Source organism: Sarcophilus harrisii, chromosome 2, assembly GCF_902635505.1.
Source record: "Sarcophilus harrisii chromosome 2, mSarHar1.11, whole genome shotgun sequence".
In the NCBI taxonomy this organism is placed as follows: Eukaryota; Metazoa; Chordata; class Mammalia; order Dasyuromorphia; family Dasyuridae; genus Sarcophilus; species Sarcophilus harrisii.
Genome location: NC_045427.1, coordinates 373,622,412 through 373,640,007, shown reverse-complemented (window position 1 = coordinate 373,640,007; position 17,596 = coordinate 373,622,412). Strand labels below are relative to the sequence as shown.

General features: G+C 36.9%; 2 protein-coding genes across 2 annotated transcripts; both read right to left on the bottom strand.

Annotated features, from left to right (window-relative positions):
- Positions 1–664: 664 nt before the first annotated feature.
- On the bottom strand, positions 665–3,231 carry LOC116421634 (protocadherin alpha-3-like). Its single transcript, XM_031953408.1, has one exon. It carries the CDS (start codon positions 3,079–3,081, stop codon positions 670–672), a length of 2,412 nt encoding a protein of 803 aa, XP_031809268.1. The 5' UTR covers positions 3,082–3,231; the 3' UTR covers positions 665–669.
- A 4,909-nt stretch (positions 3,232–8,140) lies between these two features.
- Positions 8,141–17,364, bottom strand: LOC100916421 (protocadherin alpha-2). Its single transcript, XM_031949308.1, is given in 7 exon segments — positions 8,141–8,304; positions 8,307–8,361; positions 8,364–8,386; positions 8,389–8,474; positions 8,476–8,547; positions 8,549–8,877; positions 14,790–17,364. Coding segments are annotated over 7 exon segments (3,201 nt in total). The 5' UTR covers positions 17,262–17,364.
- Positions 17,365–17,596: the final 232 nt, after the last annotated feature.

Genomic DNA, 17,596 nt, shown 5'->3' with positions numbered 1-17,596 from the left:
GCATGATTTTGGGGATGGCATGATTTACTTGGGCCACATGTTTCTGGCATTCAAATCTGACTGCCAGTACACTCTATATTTGTGCCCATTCTTTCTAGGTATCTGTGAGGAAGTGAGCTTCAGATTAGGAAAGGAGAAAAGGAGAGGAGAGAGATGTTTTGTAGCTACTACTCTATCTCAATGGATGTCTTTGTTTTGAGTTCATTGTGTTTCCTGGATAACTGTTAAACTAGGAGCACTGGGAAGGACTTTCCAGCACAAAGTGAATCTTGGGAAGTCGTCATTCATTGGTCAATAAACCTGCAAACTTATGATGGACAAGTTGGGGAAAAGGGGTAATTTCTAGAGAAGGGTGCAAAAAATTTAAAAGAATATAGTTTATCCAAGTGGATTTTTTTTACTTCTGGTTATATATACATGGATACATCATTTCATGAGGAAAAGAACTCAGTTCTTCAGAGGACTAAATTATCTCCAACAGCAGAACTTGAATATTGCTCATTATCAGTCAGATACTATTTATATATCTAGCAAATCCTGATGTCACAAAGGGAAATTTAATTATTAATTATTAGACTTTGTGAAATAGAGAATGAAACTTTCTTGAGGGAAAAATAGAAAATATTTGTGGAAATTTTTCAAAAGTTCGTTTTTAAAATTTAATAAAGGCTATCCTAGATACAGAAATTTAAGACTTACCTTCCCAAGTTCTGGGACCATCTCTTGCTGCTGACCTCTATCTCCCAAATAAGGAGGAAAGTTTGGACTGAATGCCATTAAGTCATTCTTAGCTGGTCCCTCTCCAGAGCAAATCTTCGGCCGCCGTTGCTGAGAATAAGATAAGTTCCCCAAGTCGCTGGAACACATTGCAGTAGACTTTCTTGGACAATAGAGGCTCTCCAGAGGCTCAGAGCACCGTATTGCAGCATAGAACAACAAGCTCAGCACCAATAAACTGGAAACCGAGCAGATAGCTATAATCAAATATATGTTAACATCTACCAGCTGTGACTCTTTGCTAACCCCTTCCTTCGCTTTTGCTTCTAAACTAGAGGCCTTCAGGATTTGTCCACTTGCCACCAAGGATACCACTATAGTAGCTGTGGCAGACAGCACCGGATCCCCATGATCCTTTACCAACACCAGTAGAGTGTGTTTAGGTCCATCAAATTCCTCCAAGACCCTCGTTGTGCTTATCTCTCCTGTGTATAGACCCACGCGAAAAGGGCTGCTTCCTATGCCCACCTCCGACAGGAGCTCATAAGACAGCCATGCATTGTAGCCAGAATCTGCATCCACAGCCCTAATCTTCGCCACCACATAGCCCGCAGTCACAGACTGAGATACCAGTTCGGTCACTGGATTAACGCCAGCGTGAGGTGGCAAAACTACTGGTGGATTGTCATTTTCGTCCAGTATGAACACCTGTAGGCTCACATTATTGCTCAGAGGAGGAAAGCCCGAGTCGCGGGCGCTCACTTGGAACTGTATCAGCTCCAGCTCTTCATGGTCTAGGGGCTGCAAAGCGTACAGTTTGCCGCTCTCTGAGTGCACAGACACGTAGCTAGATAGTAGCCGCTCCCCTACCCGACGTTCAATTAGCGAATAAGAAACTAGCGCGTTCTCCTGCGAATCTGAATCGGAAGCCGACACAGTGAAGATGTGACAGCCGGGAGGGTTGTTCTCCTTCACGAATACAGTATACACAGGCTTCTCGAAAGCAGGTGAGTTGTCATTCACGTCACCGATGTCCACAGACACGCTGGCCGTGGCCCACAGAACCGGCGTCCCGCCATCTCTAGCTGTCACCACTAGGTCATAAGCAAGGACAGTTTCGCGGTCCACCTGGCCCTCCAGAATCAGCGAATAGTAATTCCTGAAAGTGGACACCAGCGTGAAGGGTCCCGGGGGCGACAGCGAGCACGTCACCTGCCCATTAGCGCCCGAGTCACGATCAGACACACTGATGAGGGCGACAACTGTGCCTTGAGGGGCATCCTCTCTGACAGGAAGTGACAGCGATGTCACCACAACTTCAGGGGAATTATCATTCATATCCAGGATTTCGATCAGGACTGTACAATGACCAACCATTCGAGGAGTTCCCTTATCAGTCGCCTCTACCTGGAATTCAAATAATTTTGTTTCTTCGAAATCTATATTTCCCTTTATCTTGATCTCACCATTGACTTGATCTATGTGGAATTTATTCTGTACATTAGGGGAAACATCACTAGTGAATGAATAAATAATTTCTCCATTTAATCCTTCATCCAAATCTGAGGCATTCATTTTCATCACTAATGTCTCATTCGGTACATTTTCGAATAATTTCACTTTATAGACTGTCCTCTCAAACTCTGGGGTATTGTCATTCACATCCAGCACTGTGATCAGCAATTGAATAGTACCAGTGAGCTCAGGTTTTCCTCCGTCTGTGGCAGTCAGTAATAAATGGTGTTCAGCGATTTCTTCTCTATCTAAAACTTTCTTCAAAACAAGCTTAAGCGAATTCATTTGTTCTTCCTTTTTCTTTACGTACAAAGTGAAATATTCATTAGGATTGAGGTTATAGGTCAGCAAAGCATTCTCTCCAATATCCTCATCCAATGCGCCCTCTAGTGAAAACCTAGAGTCTAGTGGGCTGGATTCAGAAATAAACAGATTCTTTTGCCTTAGGGAAAACACCGGCGGGTTATCATTAATATCCTTGATTTCCACCTCTACATGGAAAACCTGCAGCGGTTTGTCCACGATCACCTCCAGATGAATGCTACAAACAGGGCTGCGGCCGCACAGCTCCTCACGATCGATTCGTGAATTCACAAATAAAATGCCATTCTGCACATTTACTTCCAAATAGTCTCTGCGGCCCTTGGATACCATCCGGAACAACCGTGACACCAGCTCCCCAACCTCCAAACCCAGGTCCTGAGCGATTCGCCCCACGAACGTACCATGTTTTGCTTCCTCCAGCACAGAGTAATGGACTTGGCCGCTCCCCACTTCCCAGGCTGTGTGTACCAGAATAGAGAACAGGAGATGCCGGCAACCCAGGAGGCCTTTAGACCTAGCAGTCATCTCAAATCCCTTTTTTCTGCCCTTGAACCAATCAATACATACGTTTTCTTACGATTCCTTAAATCTAAATCTTAGATAGCCCCTGGTTTTCAGCTCTTCTGAGATTGCGAAGAAAAGAAGCGTCTGTCTTCCGGGTCAGGAAAATCAGTGCTTTCGTATGTCTAGAAATATTCTTGGAGTACAGCGACACTCTGTGGGTTAGTATGTAAGTGAAATCTAAGTATTTTCATTATCCTCTGTAGTTTAAAAAAATTAATGTCTTGCTAAAAATTTAACATTGAAAACTAATGCAACCAGCTAATTTTACTTAAGAAATATTTATAATTTAAGAGTCCTTCAAGAAAAAAATTCATTGCAATTTTTCAGTCTTTTCTCCTAGGTTTTCTTCAATATTCCTTGTTCAATCATTTTTCTAATAGTCAGTTAATGTGAACAGTTACTTCCTAAATTTTCAATTGTCTTTATATATTAGATATGTTGAATCATCTTCTGCAGTCCTCAGAAAGCATTATCATAGTCACTGAAGACTATATTATGCTAATATTCTGGGGGAAAAGCTATATGTTTATGAGCAAGTTTATTTATTTATATGAGTAAATGTTCGATTGTATTAGCTATAGTAACTTCTAATCAGTCTGTCCAGGAAAAAAAAAAAAAACAACTTTTCTTCATTTTCAAGGCAACAGATTTTTGTTTGAACTTCCAAGAAGAGCAAGCCCAGTAACTCAAGCTGAATAATTTACATTGTAAAAATCCTTTGCAGGAGAATGAGAAAGCTGAGCAAATTACTAAAAGAGAAATTATATGAAGATCCTGCAGGACAATAATTAGAAATTGCTTTGGGTACAGGGATTTCCTTTATGTACTCCTCACTAAAAAAATGTCAAGTTTTTGCCATATATATAGTATATTTGTGGTATAATTTATCTCAGGCTGGGGGAGAGGGATGATTTGTAGTTTCTGTTACTACTGTGATAGCTCAGTAAATTCCTTGTTTTGAGTCAATTTGAGTCTACTGACTCATTATTAAAGGTAATTGCACCAGAGAAGGCTCATAAACTATTGTTTTAATACTATGGATCTACAGGGTACTTTTGACCTCAAAGTAACTTTCACTCCTCAAGAAGATCAGATCTTTGAAAGGGAGTTAAGTGAATGGGAGAGTACAAGTTCCAGAGAGAGTGCTACATAAATAATCAAAATTTTTTCTAAAATAAAACTATGTTGTGTTTGACTTTCGCTTGTTTTTTCAATTTTGCTCTTCAGTAAAGCAACTTATTTCATAAATCTGAAATATACCTTTTAGGTACTTTCATGGGTGTTCATTTTTGTTATTTTTTTATCGTTTAATATAAAATATTTAATAAATAATATTTCAGATTCATAACTCAAAGGTTAAGGATAACAAATGTTTAAACTTATAACCCTTCTGAAATGTCTTGGAATAAGCAGAATTTCCTACTAATAAGATTGAGAGAAAAAGAAAACAGTATCCCAGTAAAGCACTATTGAGCCAATGACTCTTTATCTGCATTCAAATATAAAGAAATCCTTTGGTTCATATAATCTCCCAAATTACACGTATATGTACAAGACTTGGACACCTATAAGTTTAATTTTATTAACTGTTATAACCATTAGAAATTAGGGAAGTTTCTATTGTCGCAGGAATTAATGCAAAATGATAAAAGATCCCCTCAAATGCTTTGTTATATAATTTCAGTCTTTTTGTTTGTCACATAAGACAAGACATTTTAAGACTGAAGTGAAAAATAATTTAAGCCCACAAATTTTTGTCTTACAGAATATGTGGAAAGAATCAATATTTATTTTTCAATATTTCAAGAATCTGTGGGTTTATCTGTGACTATTTCTTACCCTTATGCAGGTCACAACCCCTGCATTGCTAATAGGATGGTTTCATGAGCAACTGAAATTCTTCTCAAAAATTATCATTTAGTGGCAAAATTTCTGATCATTTTCTTCAGGTTTAGATACCGTAGCCCATTCTAGAAAAGAAAACATGCTTTGATGTCTAATTTGAGACTTTCCTGCTTGGAATGTCTTCTTTGAACTTGAATCCTGCTCAAATAGTCCTTTAAAAGTCAGTTCATTTCCAAAACAACTGGAAATACAGAAAATGAGTAACATACATAGGTACTGCACAAGATCCCAGTGTACTGGGTTAAGTCTTGAAGTACAATGAGAAAACAATGCATGCCCAATATGGTGTAATGGGCTAAGTAAAACCAAATGAAAATAAGATGTGATTGCATACTTCTGTTATGAGTGATCCTGAAAGGGAAAGGGACTAAAAGTAGCTGATATTATCAAGGAAAACTCAATTGAGGTAAGATTAAAGATATATCTTGAAGAATGGGTAAAAAGTTGATCTAGAATAAAGGAAAAGAGAACTTGAAGGAAAAAAATATGTTTTCTTTTAATTACCCTTCAGATGGACAATAAGGATCCTATGATTCTTAGAACAGTGAATAATCTACCTAAAATTGAAAAGTTAAATTACTGAGAAATACTCTATTTCTTTTTTACAAAGGAAAGTGAGGAGGAAAAAGTTTATTCCAAAATGATGATGATTGCAAATACTAAATGAATGAGTAAATCTTTTTTCAAAAATTGAATGGTCAGTACTATCAGATGTTGCCAGGAGGTCAATAAGAATGAGGATGAGGAAACCATTTGCACATATATTGATCCTCATAGTTGATGATGAAGAACTGTAACATGCAAAAGATAGACCCAGTTTTTTTCATTCTATCAAATTAATAAACAAGATGTTTTAATTATAAGAAAATGTGTAATTTGGAACTTAATATTGTTCATGGACTATATTGATGGATTACATGGAATAATCTGTTGCTTCTCAAAAAGATTTGTAGGTACCTATGTTGGAGAAGTATTGAGAAGGAACAGTAAACCACAAATCTCTTATAAAATACTTAATACACATATTTATAGAAATAAATATCTTTCAATCAAATAAAATAAGAGCTGAATTTGTTACAAGTCGCATCATCCTACTGTAGAAATTGTTTTAATATTCTGCCTTTAGAGATGTCACCAACTTTTTTTCAATTTTATTTTTCTCAAGTACATGCAAAACATTTTTAAAGTTCTTTTTTTTAATTTTGAGTTCCCACTTCTCTCCCCATCTTGAAAGGCAAGTAACATGATACAGATTATTCATGTGAAGTCATGCAAAACATATTTCCATATTAATCAGGTCCCCAATTTCTTAAAAAAAAAATGAGAACTCTTAAAAACAATTTCAATTATAAACTATTGCTAAAGTTTTCCTCTGCTTGTATTATTGATGACTTTGAGATGTTTAAATAAACACTTCAAAAGATATGGAATTCCACATTTATTTAAGTAATAATAGCTATTACTTATATGTGCCAGACACTATGCTAAGCACAATAATCCTGCAACTTTACTCATCAATCATATATAACTTTTTATGCATCACGTTCAAAAAATAAATTAATGAAGGATAACATATAGGAGATCATTGAACAAGGCTTTTGCAGATGAATTCATAACCTTTGCAAAAAACAATTATTCTCTTCCTATAAAATGATCCCTCATGACACATTCAAAGAGACAACTCCTAAACTTGGTGAATTGACTGGTTGGACTCAGTAGTTCATTTTAAAAATACTTAGCTTTTTCATGTTCCTATTAAGGCAAACAGATGGTCTTAATTATTCCTTCTGATAACTGCTAAAACAACTACAAACTTGCAGGTATATCCTAAGGACAGTAACAACTCTTTTTCATAGGTATACTCATCTTGACACTATTTTCTTGGATTAAGATTAATCTAATGCTATACTTATGAACTGGGTAGCCATAGAACTCATCAAATTATGTAGTAAATATCAAAACCTTTTGCAGGGGAAGCAATAAAGGGAGAGAGGGATGAGATATGAATTTCTAACCCACATATTTATTCACAACTAATCATCCTACTGGACAATTAAAATTAAATTATGTTTTTTTTTCTTTCATTCTAATATTTAGTGTTCTATAGAGAAAGACTGTCTTTCCCATTCTGGAATGTTCACAAAGTTCTTAAATGTAAAACACATCACAGCATTTTCATTTCTCTATGTAAAGGCAGAATAGAAAAAAAAAGGCATTGTAGTTGGAGTTAGATAATTTAGGTTCAGTTTCTGCCATGGTATTTATTTTCTGGGAGACCTTAATCAAGTCATAGTTTTCTAGAAATCATTGTCCTTTAAAATAAGTGAGACCATATTGTAAAGGGCTGAAACTCTTAAAAAAGTGTGCTTGAATCAGACAACCGAGCACTTAAGGCTAATTATCTATTGGATAATAACTCTATTAGCATATGCTTGGAAAAATTGCCCTTCTCACTATTCCGTGCTGGCTCAATCTTTTCGTGTATACAGATAATCATAGGAGGGAATAGTGGAGTGAGACGAGTCAGACTCACTTTGGAGGAGGACAAGGAGAAAGAGGTTGGTGGAGAGCTTGTGGCAGTTTTGTCCATCCCCTTCACTTCTCCCCCTAAAAACCAAGGACTTTTGCTTATTCTGACTCTGGCTGATTCTGAGGCCTCCAGGGAGCTAGTCCAGAACTTTACACTAGATGATCTTAAAAATCTCCAGATTTGAATGTATGCACTTTAAATTTCAATTAAGGAAGCCAGATTAGAAGGCATCGAGACATGTAAATTTCCATATTAAAAAAAAACTTTCTAAAAATTATTTTCTAATATAACATTTCTGGTGCATTATCATTAACATCTAATACTTTTACCAAAACTTTGCATCATCCAGATAATGATAGAATTCCTTTATTGATAGTTATTACATTGATTTCACATAATTTTATTTCTTTGTGATCTAGTTGGCCCTTCATTCTAATTTCTCGCTGTGGTAGGGTCTATTTTAAATTTTGCGGTTATTCTAGGGGAAGTGTCACTACTGAATGAATGCATAACTTCACCATTTATTTCTTCATGTATATCCGAGGCATTAAATCGGACTACTAACATTCTATTTATTTTATTTTCTTAATAATTGGACTTATAGATTTCTTGATCAAACTTTGGAGCATTATCATTAACATTGAGTAGCTTTATCAATAATTGGACCATTCCCTTCAACTTGGGCTTTCCCCAAACCATAGCAATTGGTATTAAAGGAAGTTCCTGGCTTTTCTCTCTATCCAAAGATTCTTAAGGACAAGAGACAGAGACTTATTCAATTCATCATTCGTCTTTGCATCCAAAGAGGAAAATACTCATTAGAATTGAGCTATAGGTCAGCAAAGCATTAACTTCCCCATCATCATCATCATCATCATCATCATCATCGGATGCTCCCTCTAGTGGAAACCTAGTGTCTGGATTCAGAAATAAACAGTTGCTTCTTTGTTGCCAAAAACACCAGCAGATTATCTATCATTAATTGAACTTCACCTCACATAGAAAACCTGCAGGGACTTGTCCACAATTACCTCCACATGGATGCTACAAACTGGATTTAAACCACACAGCTCATCACTGTCGATCCGTGAATTTACAAACAAAATGCCATTCTGTACATTTACCTCCAAATAGTCCTTGCAGCCCTTCTACACCACTTGGAACAGCCTTATCACCAGCTTTCAGACCTCCAGACTCAAGTCCTGTGCGATTTGCCCCCCAAATGTACCGTGTTTCTATTCTTCTGGCAATGAGTAATGAACCTGACTGCTTCTCCCTCCCAGGTATGTGAAACAGAAGTGAGAACAGCAGATACTGGGCACCTAGGCAGCTTATCTTCCAATCCATCATCACAAAGCCTTTTCAGATGCCTTAGTCATTTATCTATTACTCTAGAAATTCCAGGAATAAAGAGGATGACTTTTCCCAAAGTCCTTAAATTCAATGACAGCTCTCAGGATTTTGTGAGGAAAGAAAAAAATAGAAGGGGGTGAACCAACTTTTTTCTTCCTAAATAGGAAGACTGCTCTCCTTCCTTTCTTAGAAAATACCTTTTAGTAGACAGTGACACTGCCTACTACTACTATTACTACTAAATACACGTAGTCAGTTGGCTTTAACAATGTGTTTGATTTATATATTTTCATTTACTCTTGCAATTTATTTGATTTATATATTCTTCATTTTATCTCCATTTACTCCAATTTTTATTTTTCTAGATTGGAAACTCTTGAACAGTATCTGATTAAAAAATTATCTTTTTGTCTTAGGAAAAATACAATGTATCTGATTTTACAGATATACTTACATATGTTTCTCAACCTTTGCAAACTGTCTAAACCTCCTCCCATCCCTTTTCCCCCTCCCTTTTCTTATCCTGGACGGACTTGGAAATTATAATACTGTTTACAAGAAAATATTGTATGAATGGTGAGTTTGAACCTTAAAAAAAAAAAAAGAAAAATCCAAGAATATTTCATTCCATTATGCAAAAATCATTCTTGGTTTATACACCTACCTGAGATTTGATTTTGTGAATCTGGTTTTAATGATATGCTGAAAAAATGTATACATATTAGACATTATTTTCCATGCTTCCTCTGCTCTTGAATATTTTAGAGTCTTAAGAAAGAACTAGACTTATGCTACTTTTTATGGGGATATTCAGATATAATTCCATTTCCTTTTTTTTTCTTATTTCTACAATGTTTTGAAGACATTTGAAAAAACACCTAAAACAATAAAGTGCCATACTCGTTTGAAACTAAAAATAACCAGCATGAAGAGTATAAAACTGAAACATGAAAAGAATACATTTACACAGAAAAGGTATCACAAAGAACAAGAGACAGTTACTGCAAAAAGTTTTGCAAAAAGTTACTAAAATAGCATGTGATCGCAGTGAATAGAGCACCAGCCTTGAAGTCAGAAGGAGCTGAGTTCAAATTTGGCCTCAGATACTGAATGTTTCCTAGCTGTGTGACCCTGGGCAAGTCACTTAACCTCAATTGCCTCAGCAAATAAAAATAAAATGAAATAGCATGTAATTTCAGTGCTGTAAGATTGATCCACACAACTCTATCAAAGACAGCTTCTAAATCTTCAGTAGTTGTCTGAGACATTACTTGATCAGGGCATTTGGATTTGAATCCAGCTTTTTCTGATACTGATCAAGAGCCTATTACTATTAGTATAGACACTGTGCTAGATGGTGTGGATACCAGAAACTAAAGTTAAAAGTTCTTTGTTCTCAGTGAACTTATATTCTACTTGGGGAACATGTATACACATAAAAAAATCATATATAAAATAAGTGCAAAATGTTTGGGGAGGCAGTTTCAGGGGATCAAGAAAGGACTCATATTGGAAGTTGACCTTGAGCTAACTTTTGAAAGAAAATTAGGATTCCAAGTAGCAGAGGTTAGGAGAGAGTTCATTCCAGAGTAAAATCACAAAAGCATATAGAAGAGAAATAGAATTTTAGAACACCCTTTCCATTATTTACAGTTACTCAACTACTAGAATTATAGTTCACCTCCACCACCAAAAAAAGAATAAAAATAGAACACCATTGTAGAAAACTCTTTAGGAGAAATACATCACAGTGTAAAGTTGGCAGATATGTATTCAGCCACAAAGCTGGCCTTAGCAATTAAATTTTCAGGTAATCTTTCAACAGAAAACTAAAAATGTATAGGGTAGAGCCTTCATTATTCATCTAGATACATTTTTTTAGCCATAAAACATGATTAAGAGGATCTTTCTCCAAAAGGGTTTGTTCTCTTCCATAATTTTTAAGCTAGTTCTATGACAGATTCTGGTTGTTTCGGTAGCAATAAAAAAATTGTTTTCCATTGGAGGGAAAAGAAAAATATATTATAATGAAGATTTATTAGTTGGTTAGATTACTGTTCTTCCAAAGGCAATTAAAAGATCTTTTATTCAATAACTATAACTTCTCCAAATTTTAATTCATGTGGAATTAGCCTGATTCCTACAATCAAAATTATAATGGATAACTTTTTATAGTATTTAATGTTATTCTAATAATTGTATTTACTTCACACATGAACACTAAAAGACTGTAATTTCATCCATCTGAGTATTCCATTCACAATCAAATTGTTGCTTGTTCTATAATTTCCAACTCTTCCTGACCCCATTTGGAGTTTCTTTGGCAAAAATACTGGAGTTGGAAGGCACAGCTTCTCCAAATTTATCTATGCTAATCTGAGACCAAAAAGCATACACAAATCATTCTGAACTATATCACAAGAAATATATAATATGATTCCAAAAGGTCAGTGAAAATTATCAAATACAAGGATTTTAATGTAATGATAAATTTAAGAGATTAGAACTTTTAGTTTAAAATTATAAAATTGTAAAGGGATCCAAAGTCAATGAGATCCTAAAGAATAGAAGGTATACACTACACACCTATCAGATTGGCTAAGATGACAGGAAAAGATAATGACAAATGTTGGAGGGGATGTGGGAAAGCTGGGACCCTAACACATTGTTGGTGGAATTGTGAATGGATCCAGTCATTCTGAAGAGCAATTTGGAACTATGCTCAAAAAGTCATCAAACTGTGCATACCCTTTGATCCAGGAGTGTTTCTACTGGGCTTATATCCCAGGGAAATCTTAAAGGAGGCAAAGAGACCCACGTGTGCAAAAATGTTTGTGGCAGCCTTTTTAGTAGTGGCAAGAAACTAGAAACTGATTGGGTGCCTCCAACTCAGTTGGAGAATGACTGAATAAGTTATGGTATATGAATGTTATGGAATATTATTGTTCTATGAGAAATGATCAGCAGGGTGATTTTAGAGAGGCCTGGAAAGAGTTATATGAACTGATACTAAGTGAAATGAACAGAACCAGGAGATCATTGTACACAACAACAGCAATATTATACGACGATCAATTCTGATGGACGGGACTCTTTCCAACAATGAGATGACTGATGCCAGTTCCAATGATCTTGTGATGAAGAGAGCTATCTACACCCAGAGAGAGGACTATGGGAACTGAGTGTGGATCATAACATAACATTTTCACTCTTTTTATTGTTGTTCACTTGCATTTCATTTTCTTACTCATTTTCTTTCCTTTTTGATCTGATTTTTCTTATGCAGCAAGAAAATTGTATAACTATGTTTACATATATTGAATTTAACATATATTTTAACATGCATAATATATGTTGGATTGCTTGCCATCTAGGGGAGGGGGAGGGGGAAGGAGGGGGAAATTTGGTACACAAGGCTATGCAATGGTCAATGTTGAAAAATTATCGGTCCATATGTTTTGAAAATAAAAAGCTTTAATTAAAAATAAAAAGAATAGAAGGTATATGTATATGTATATGAATACATATATATATATATAAATCTTGTTCACTAAAATTCCTCAACATATACATTCTCTGAATCTTTATAATTATAATTTAAAACAAAGTAAATTCTTGTTTTATACATCGAGGCAACATAAGGGCCCTCTTATATTACATAGTTGTACAGAAAAAACATATTATATTCAAGAGCATTTAGAAATTCATGAATGGCATGAAAGATTATTATAAAAGTATTTGGAGGAGGTGAATTACTAAAGTTTGAAGACATCAATGTTCTTCCCACAATATATTGTTTGAAAGCACAGTAGAGCACTATCTTGAGTGTGTCATTGATCTAACAAAATAACTTATTCTAATAACAAATATTTTCTCCAAGAAAGATAAATAAATCTAGTGATTGCTGCTAGAACTACCAGAAACAATCATAAACTTCTGTTCACAAATGTTTGAAAGATACTTATGCTTTGAAGCCAAATCATCTAAATCTTGCTCGAAACAATTAAGTACAAAGGTTGTAAAGAACAAAAAACAGTTAAGAACAAAGCTTGTTTAAAAAAAAAAAAAAGTCTCAGTGGAGGCTAGACTAAAGACTGCAATCCAGTCACAATTAGATGATATTTAGATGGGTTTGAACTTCATAATGCATTAAATGATGTAAAAGATATAGTAGTCTTTGGCAAATGTCAGTAAAGACTGGAGCATCAACACTATCAAAAATCTTAAGGATGTGAAGGATGCATAGCAAGCTGGCTGCTGCTGTAGAAAATCTCAAAAACATTTTTTTCAGTACCAGAGATTGTTAAAGAAACTCAAGATTCAATTGAACAAGGAGAATTTTTGCAAGCCCACAGAAAGTTGATGGACCTAGAATGTTCTCGGAATGACATGATGTATGAGCAGTACCAAATGGACAGCAAGAATATTCATGACATGACTCTCATCAAACTTTATTTTGGGGACATGGAGAAACTTTCTGAAGAGTTATACAAATAGCTGTAAATGTGTGTTTTTTTTTAAAGAACTCTTCTCCTCTAATGAGTTGGCCATTAATCTCAACTAGTCACGTGGAAATTATTTTAAAAGATGACTATCATAATTACCTACAATTGTTCTCTAGTTAGTGTCACTCTATTCTACAACCATGCTACATTTCACTCCACCTATTTCTAAATTCAACTTATAAAAACTGAGGAGGAATGAGCTTTCCAAGGTTCTGTCTACAAGAAGTCAAAAATCAATTATTTTAGACATAAGCATATTTAATGGTGAGCTTCTGATTTCTCATTCCTCTTGCTTGTTATTCTACAGATAACAGATATACTTTTGCCTACTCAGAAGTACTTTTTAAAGGCCATGAAAATTACACTGAATAAGATTATGAAGTATTTTCATTCTATTATCTGAAGGTGAAATTTTTGCACTCAAAAACTGTATAAATATGTGAATAAAAGAAAAGTTCTACTAAAAGCATGCAAAATATTCTCCTGAATTTTCCTGTGAAATTCAAATCCTTAGCATAAAAAAAAAAGAAACTTTCTTCCAGTACTTTTAAAGGAGCTGTTTTTTACTTTAACATCTACTTTTGTATATAGCAGGAACTTTTTAATAAGTCTGTAATCTAAAGCTCTTATTATATCTGGTTTTTCTTGAAAATTATAAAGGCCAAAGAAAAATTGGCAGATTGTTCTAGAGAGGAGGAGAAGAAGAAAGAGAAGAAAAAGGAGAAAGAGGAGGAAGAGGAGGAGGAGGAGGAGGAAGAACAAATGAAGGAGGAGGGAAAGGAGGAGGAACAAGGGAATAAGAAAAGAAGGAGGAAAAGAAGAAAAGTAAGGAGGGGGAGGAGGAGTAATTGGAGAGGAAGAGAATAGCAAAAGTGGACATGGGATTCTGGTATACAGCAACTATGTCCATATATTTTACTTGAGAAATTAATTTTCTACAAAGCCCTTTATTAATGAAAATATGTAAATCATTTACACAGGAAACTCAGCCCATAAAATTTCAAAATGGAAAAAATAAAATCTTTCCAAGAAAATATCTAATTGCATATCATTCTGCTAATTTTCAACCCCTTCAGATGTTTGTTCTACATATTTCAAATAAAAGCTAAATATCAATTTGCAAAATTAATAAACAGATATATTGCAAATACAAATCACAGTTCAAACAAAGATAATGTAACTTTAAAGGAAATTTGAGAGAAATAAAGAAAATATATTATCTGGGCAGATTCTTGTGAAAATAACTGTGAGATCTTTAAGCAAGATAAAAAAATATGCAATTTCCAATGTCAAAAATATTGGAAACTGGAGTCTGAAAATAGTTAATACTTACAGATTTGTTTTGCAAACACATGGAATAAGCATGGAATGCTCACCTGTTTCTTTTTAACACCCAAATATGGATAAAATAAGAATGAGAGGCAATCAATTAACAAATAAACTCCAATGTATGAACTCACCTTACAAGAGGGGCCAGAACATGTTTCCAACTGTGGACTTCTGTCTTCAGAAGAGGGAGGGAAGTTAGGACTAAAGGCCACGAGGTCGTTCTTGATTACCCCATCTCCAGAGCAAACCCTCTGCCCTTTCTTGGAATATGACCAGCTATTCATTCTACTGGAGTACACTGGTGGAGGCTTCCCGAAGCCATAGACAATCTGAGAGGTAGTGGAGCATCTTAGAGCCACATACAGCAGCAAACTTAGCACCAACAGGCTGGATACAGAGCAGATGGCGATGATCAAGTAGAGGTTAATATCTTCCAAGACCTTCCCTTTCGACATGCCCACCACCTCCGCCTTGCGGGCTACCCCAGAAGAGGACTTCACTGAGATTCCGCTCTCTACTAAAGACACAATCACCGTGGCTGTGGCAGACAGAAAGGGCTCCCCATGGTCCTTCACTAACACTAACAGCGTCTGACTCGGGCCGTCCGACTCCTCCAGCGCCCGAGTAGTGCTAATCTCCCCAGTGTACAGACCCACGCGGAAAGGGCTACGACCTGCACCCATCTCTGGCTGCATTTCGTAACACAGCCACGCATTGTATCCAGAATCCGCATCTACAGCCCGGACCTTCGCCACCACGTGACCCACCGCTACAGACTGCGACACCAGCTCTGTCACTTGGTTAACACCAGTATGAGGCGGCAGCACAACCGGGGCGTTGTCATTTTCGTCCAGCACGAAAACCTGAAGGCTCACATTGGTGACCAAGGGAGGGAAGCCGGCGTCGCGGGCACTCACTTGAAACTGCAGCAGCTCCAGCTCCTCGTGGTCCAGGGGCTGCAAAGCGTACACTTTTCCGCTCTCTGAGTGCACAGACACGTAGCTCGACAGCGGACGCTCCCCTACTTGTTGTTCCACCAGAAAGTAAGATATCAGAGCATTCTCCAGAGCATCTGGGTCCGATGCTAATAAAGTGAAGATGTGACTGTCTGGCGGGTTGTTCTCCTTTACAAACATAGTGTACTCGAGCTGCTCGAATACAGGCGCGTTGTCATTCACGTCGCCAATGCCCACAAACAAGCTGACCTTGGCCCAAAGGGCTGGTGTCCCTCCATCCTTTGCAGTTACAACTAGTTCATAATCAGGCACACTCTCGCGGTCCAATGAGCCTTCCAACACTACTGAATAGTAATTCCTGAAGGTGGACACTAACGTGAAGGGTCGCTGTGGTGACAGCAAGCAAGTCACTTGCCCGTTGAGACCTGAATCACGGTCGGACACGCTGATGAGGGCAATAACTGTGCCAGACGGAGCGTCTTCTTGGACCGGCAGTGATATCGAGGTCACTGTTACCTCGGGGGCGTTGTCATTGATGTCTAGAACTTTCAATAAGATTTTACAGTGGCCAGACATTGGTGGAGTTCCCTTATCGAAAGCAATAATCTGGATTTCATATGATTTCTCTTCTTCATAATCCAATTCTCCCTTAATTCTAATCTCCCCAGTACTAGGATCTATTTTGAACTTGTTGTGTACAGTCAAGGGAACGTCACTACTGAATGAATAGGTGATCTCGCTATTTAATCCTTCATCTGCGTCAGAAGCGTTTAATTTGATCACCAATGTTCCGTTTGTTGTATTTTCTAGTAAGCGGACTTTATAAAGTGTTTGGTCAAACTCCGGTTCATTATCATTCACATCCAGCACTTTAATGCGCAAATGAACTGTGCCAGTGAGTTCGGGTTTGCCCCCATCTGTAGCGATCAATAATAAATCAATCTTCGATGTTTCCTCTCGGTCTAGAGCCTTCCTGAGCACAAGTGACAGAGATTGACTCAGTTCTTCATTTGTCTGTACATCCAAAGAGAAATATTCACTTGGATTGAGCCTATAGCTCAGCAGAGAGTTAGACCCTGTATCTGCATCAGACGCGCCCTCTAACGGAAAACGCGAGTTAAGAGTTCTGGATTCTGAAAAAAAGAGATTTTTAGACTTCGCTGGGAATACAGGAGGGTTGTCATTAATATCCTTAATCTCCACCTCCACATGGAAAACCTGCAGCGGTTTATCCACGATCACTTCCAGGTAGATGCTACAAACTGGGTTCCAACCGCACAACTCCTCACGATCGATTCGTGAATTCACAAACAAAATGCCATTCTGCACATTTACCTCCAGGTAGTCCCGATGACTCTTCGACACCACCCGGAATAGCCTCGTCACCAGCTCCCCGACCTCCAGACCCAGGTCTTCTGCGATGCGCCCCACAAACGTACCGTGTTTTGCTTCCTCCTGCACGGAGTAATGGACCTGGCCGTTCACCGTCTCCCAAGTTATGTAGAGCAGAATTGAGAACAGCAGATACTGGGTCCTTAGGCTGTTTTGATATGAAGGCTTCATTGCAAATACTTGGTAAACTCTTCAAATTAGTATTTCATATCTTAAAGAAATTAAATAAATCATTACCTCCAATGGTTCTCATCTAGTCCTGCTGTATTGTTTCCCTGGCCTGACATAATGGAGCTTCTAGCATCCTAGATGGAAGATCTGTTGTTATAACCTTCCTAGAGAAGACTTCGTGATGGACAGCGACATCATGTGGCTAAACGTATAAACTCTACCACTATGCAATTATTTCATGAATTCGGGGGAAACGCTAAGTTATATTTTCTCTAGTGCACAACTCATGTTTCTAATATATAAGATCAAAATAACTTGCTTTTAAAAAAATGATA

Bases quoted from the DNA above. Each gene is read 5' to 3' on its own strand.
- LOC116421634 (XM_031953408.1), bottom strand. From the start codon at position 3,081: ATGACTGCTAGGTCTAAAGGCCTCCTGGGTTGCCGGCATCTCCTGTTC.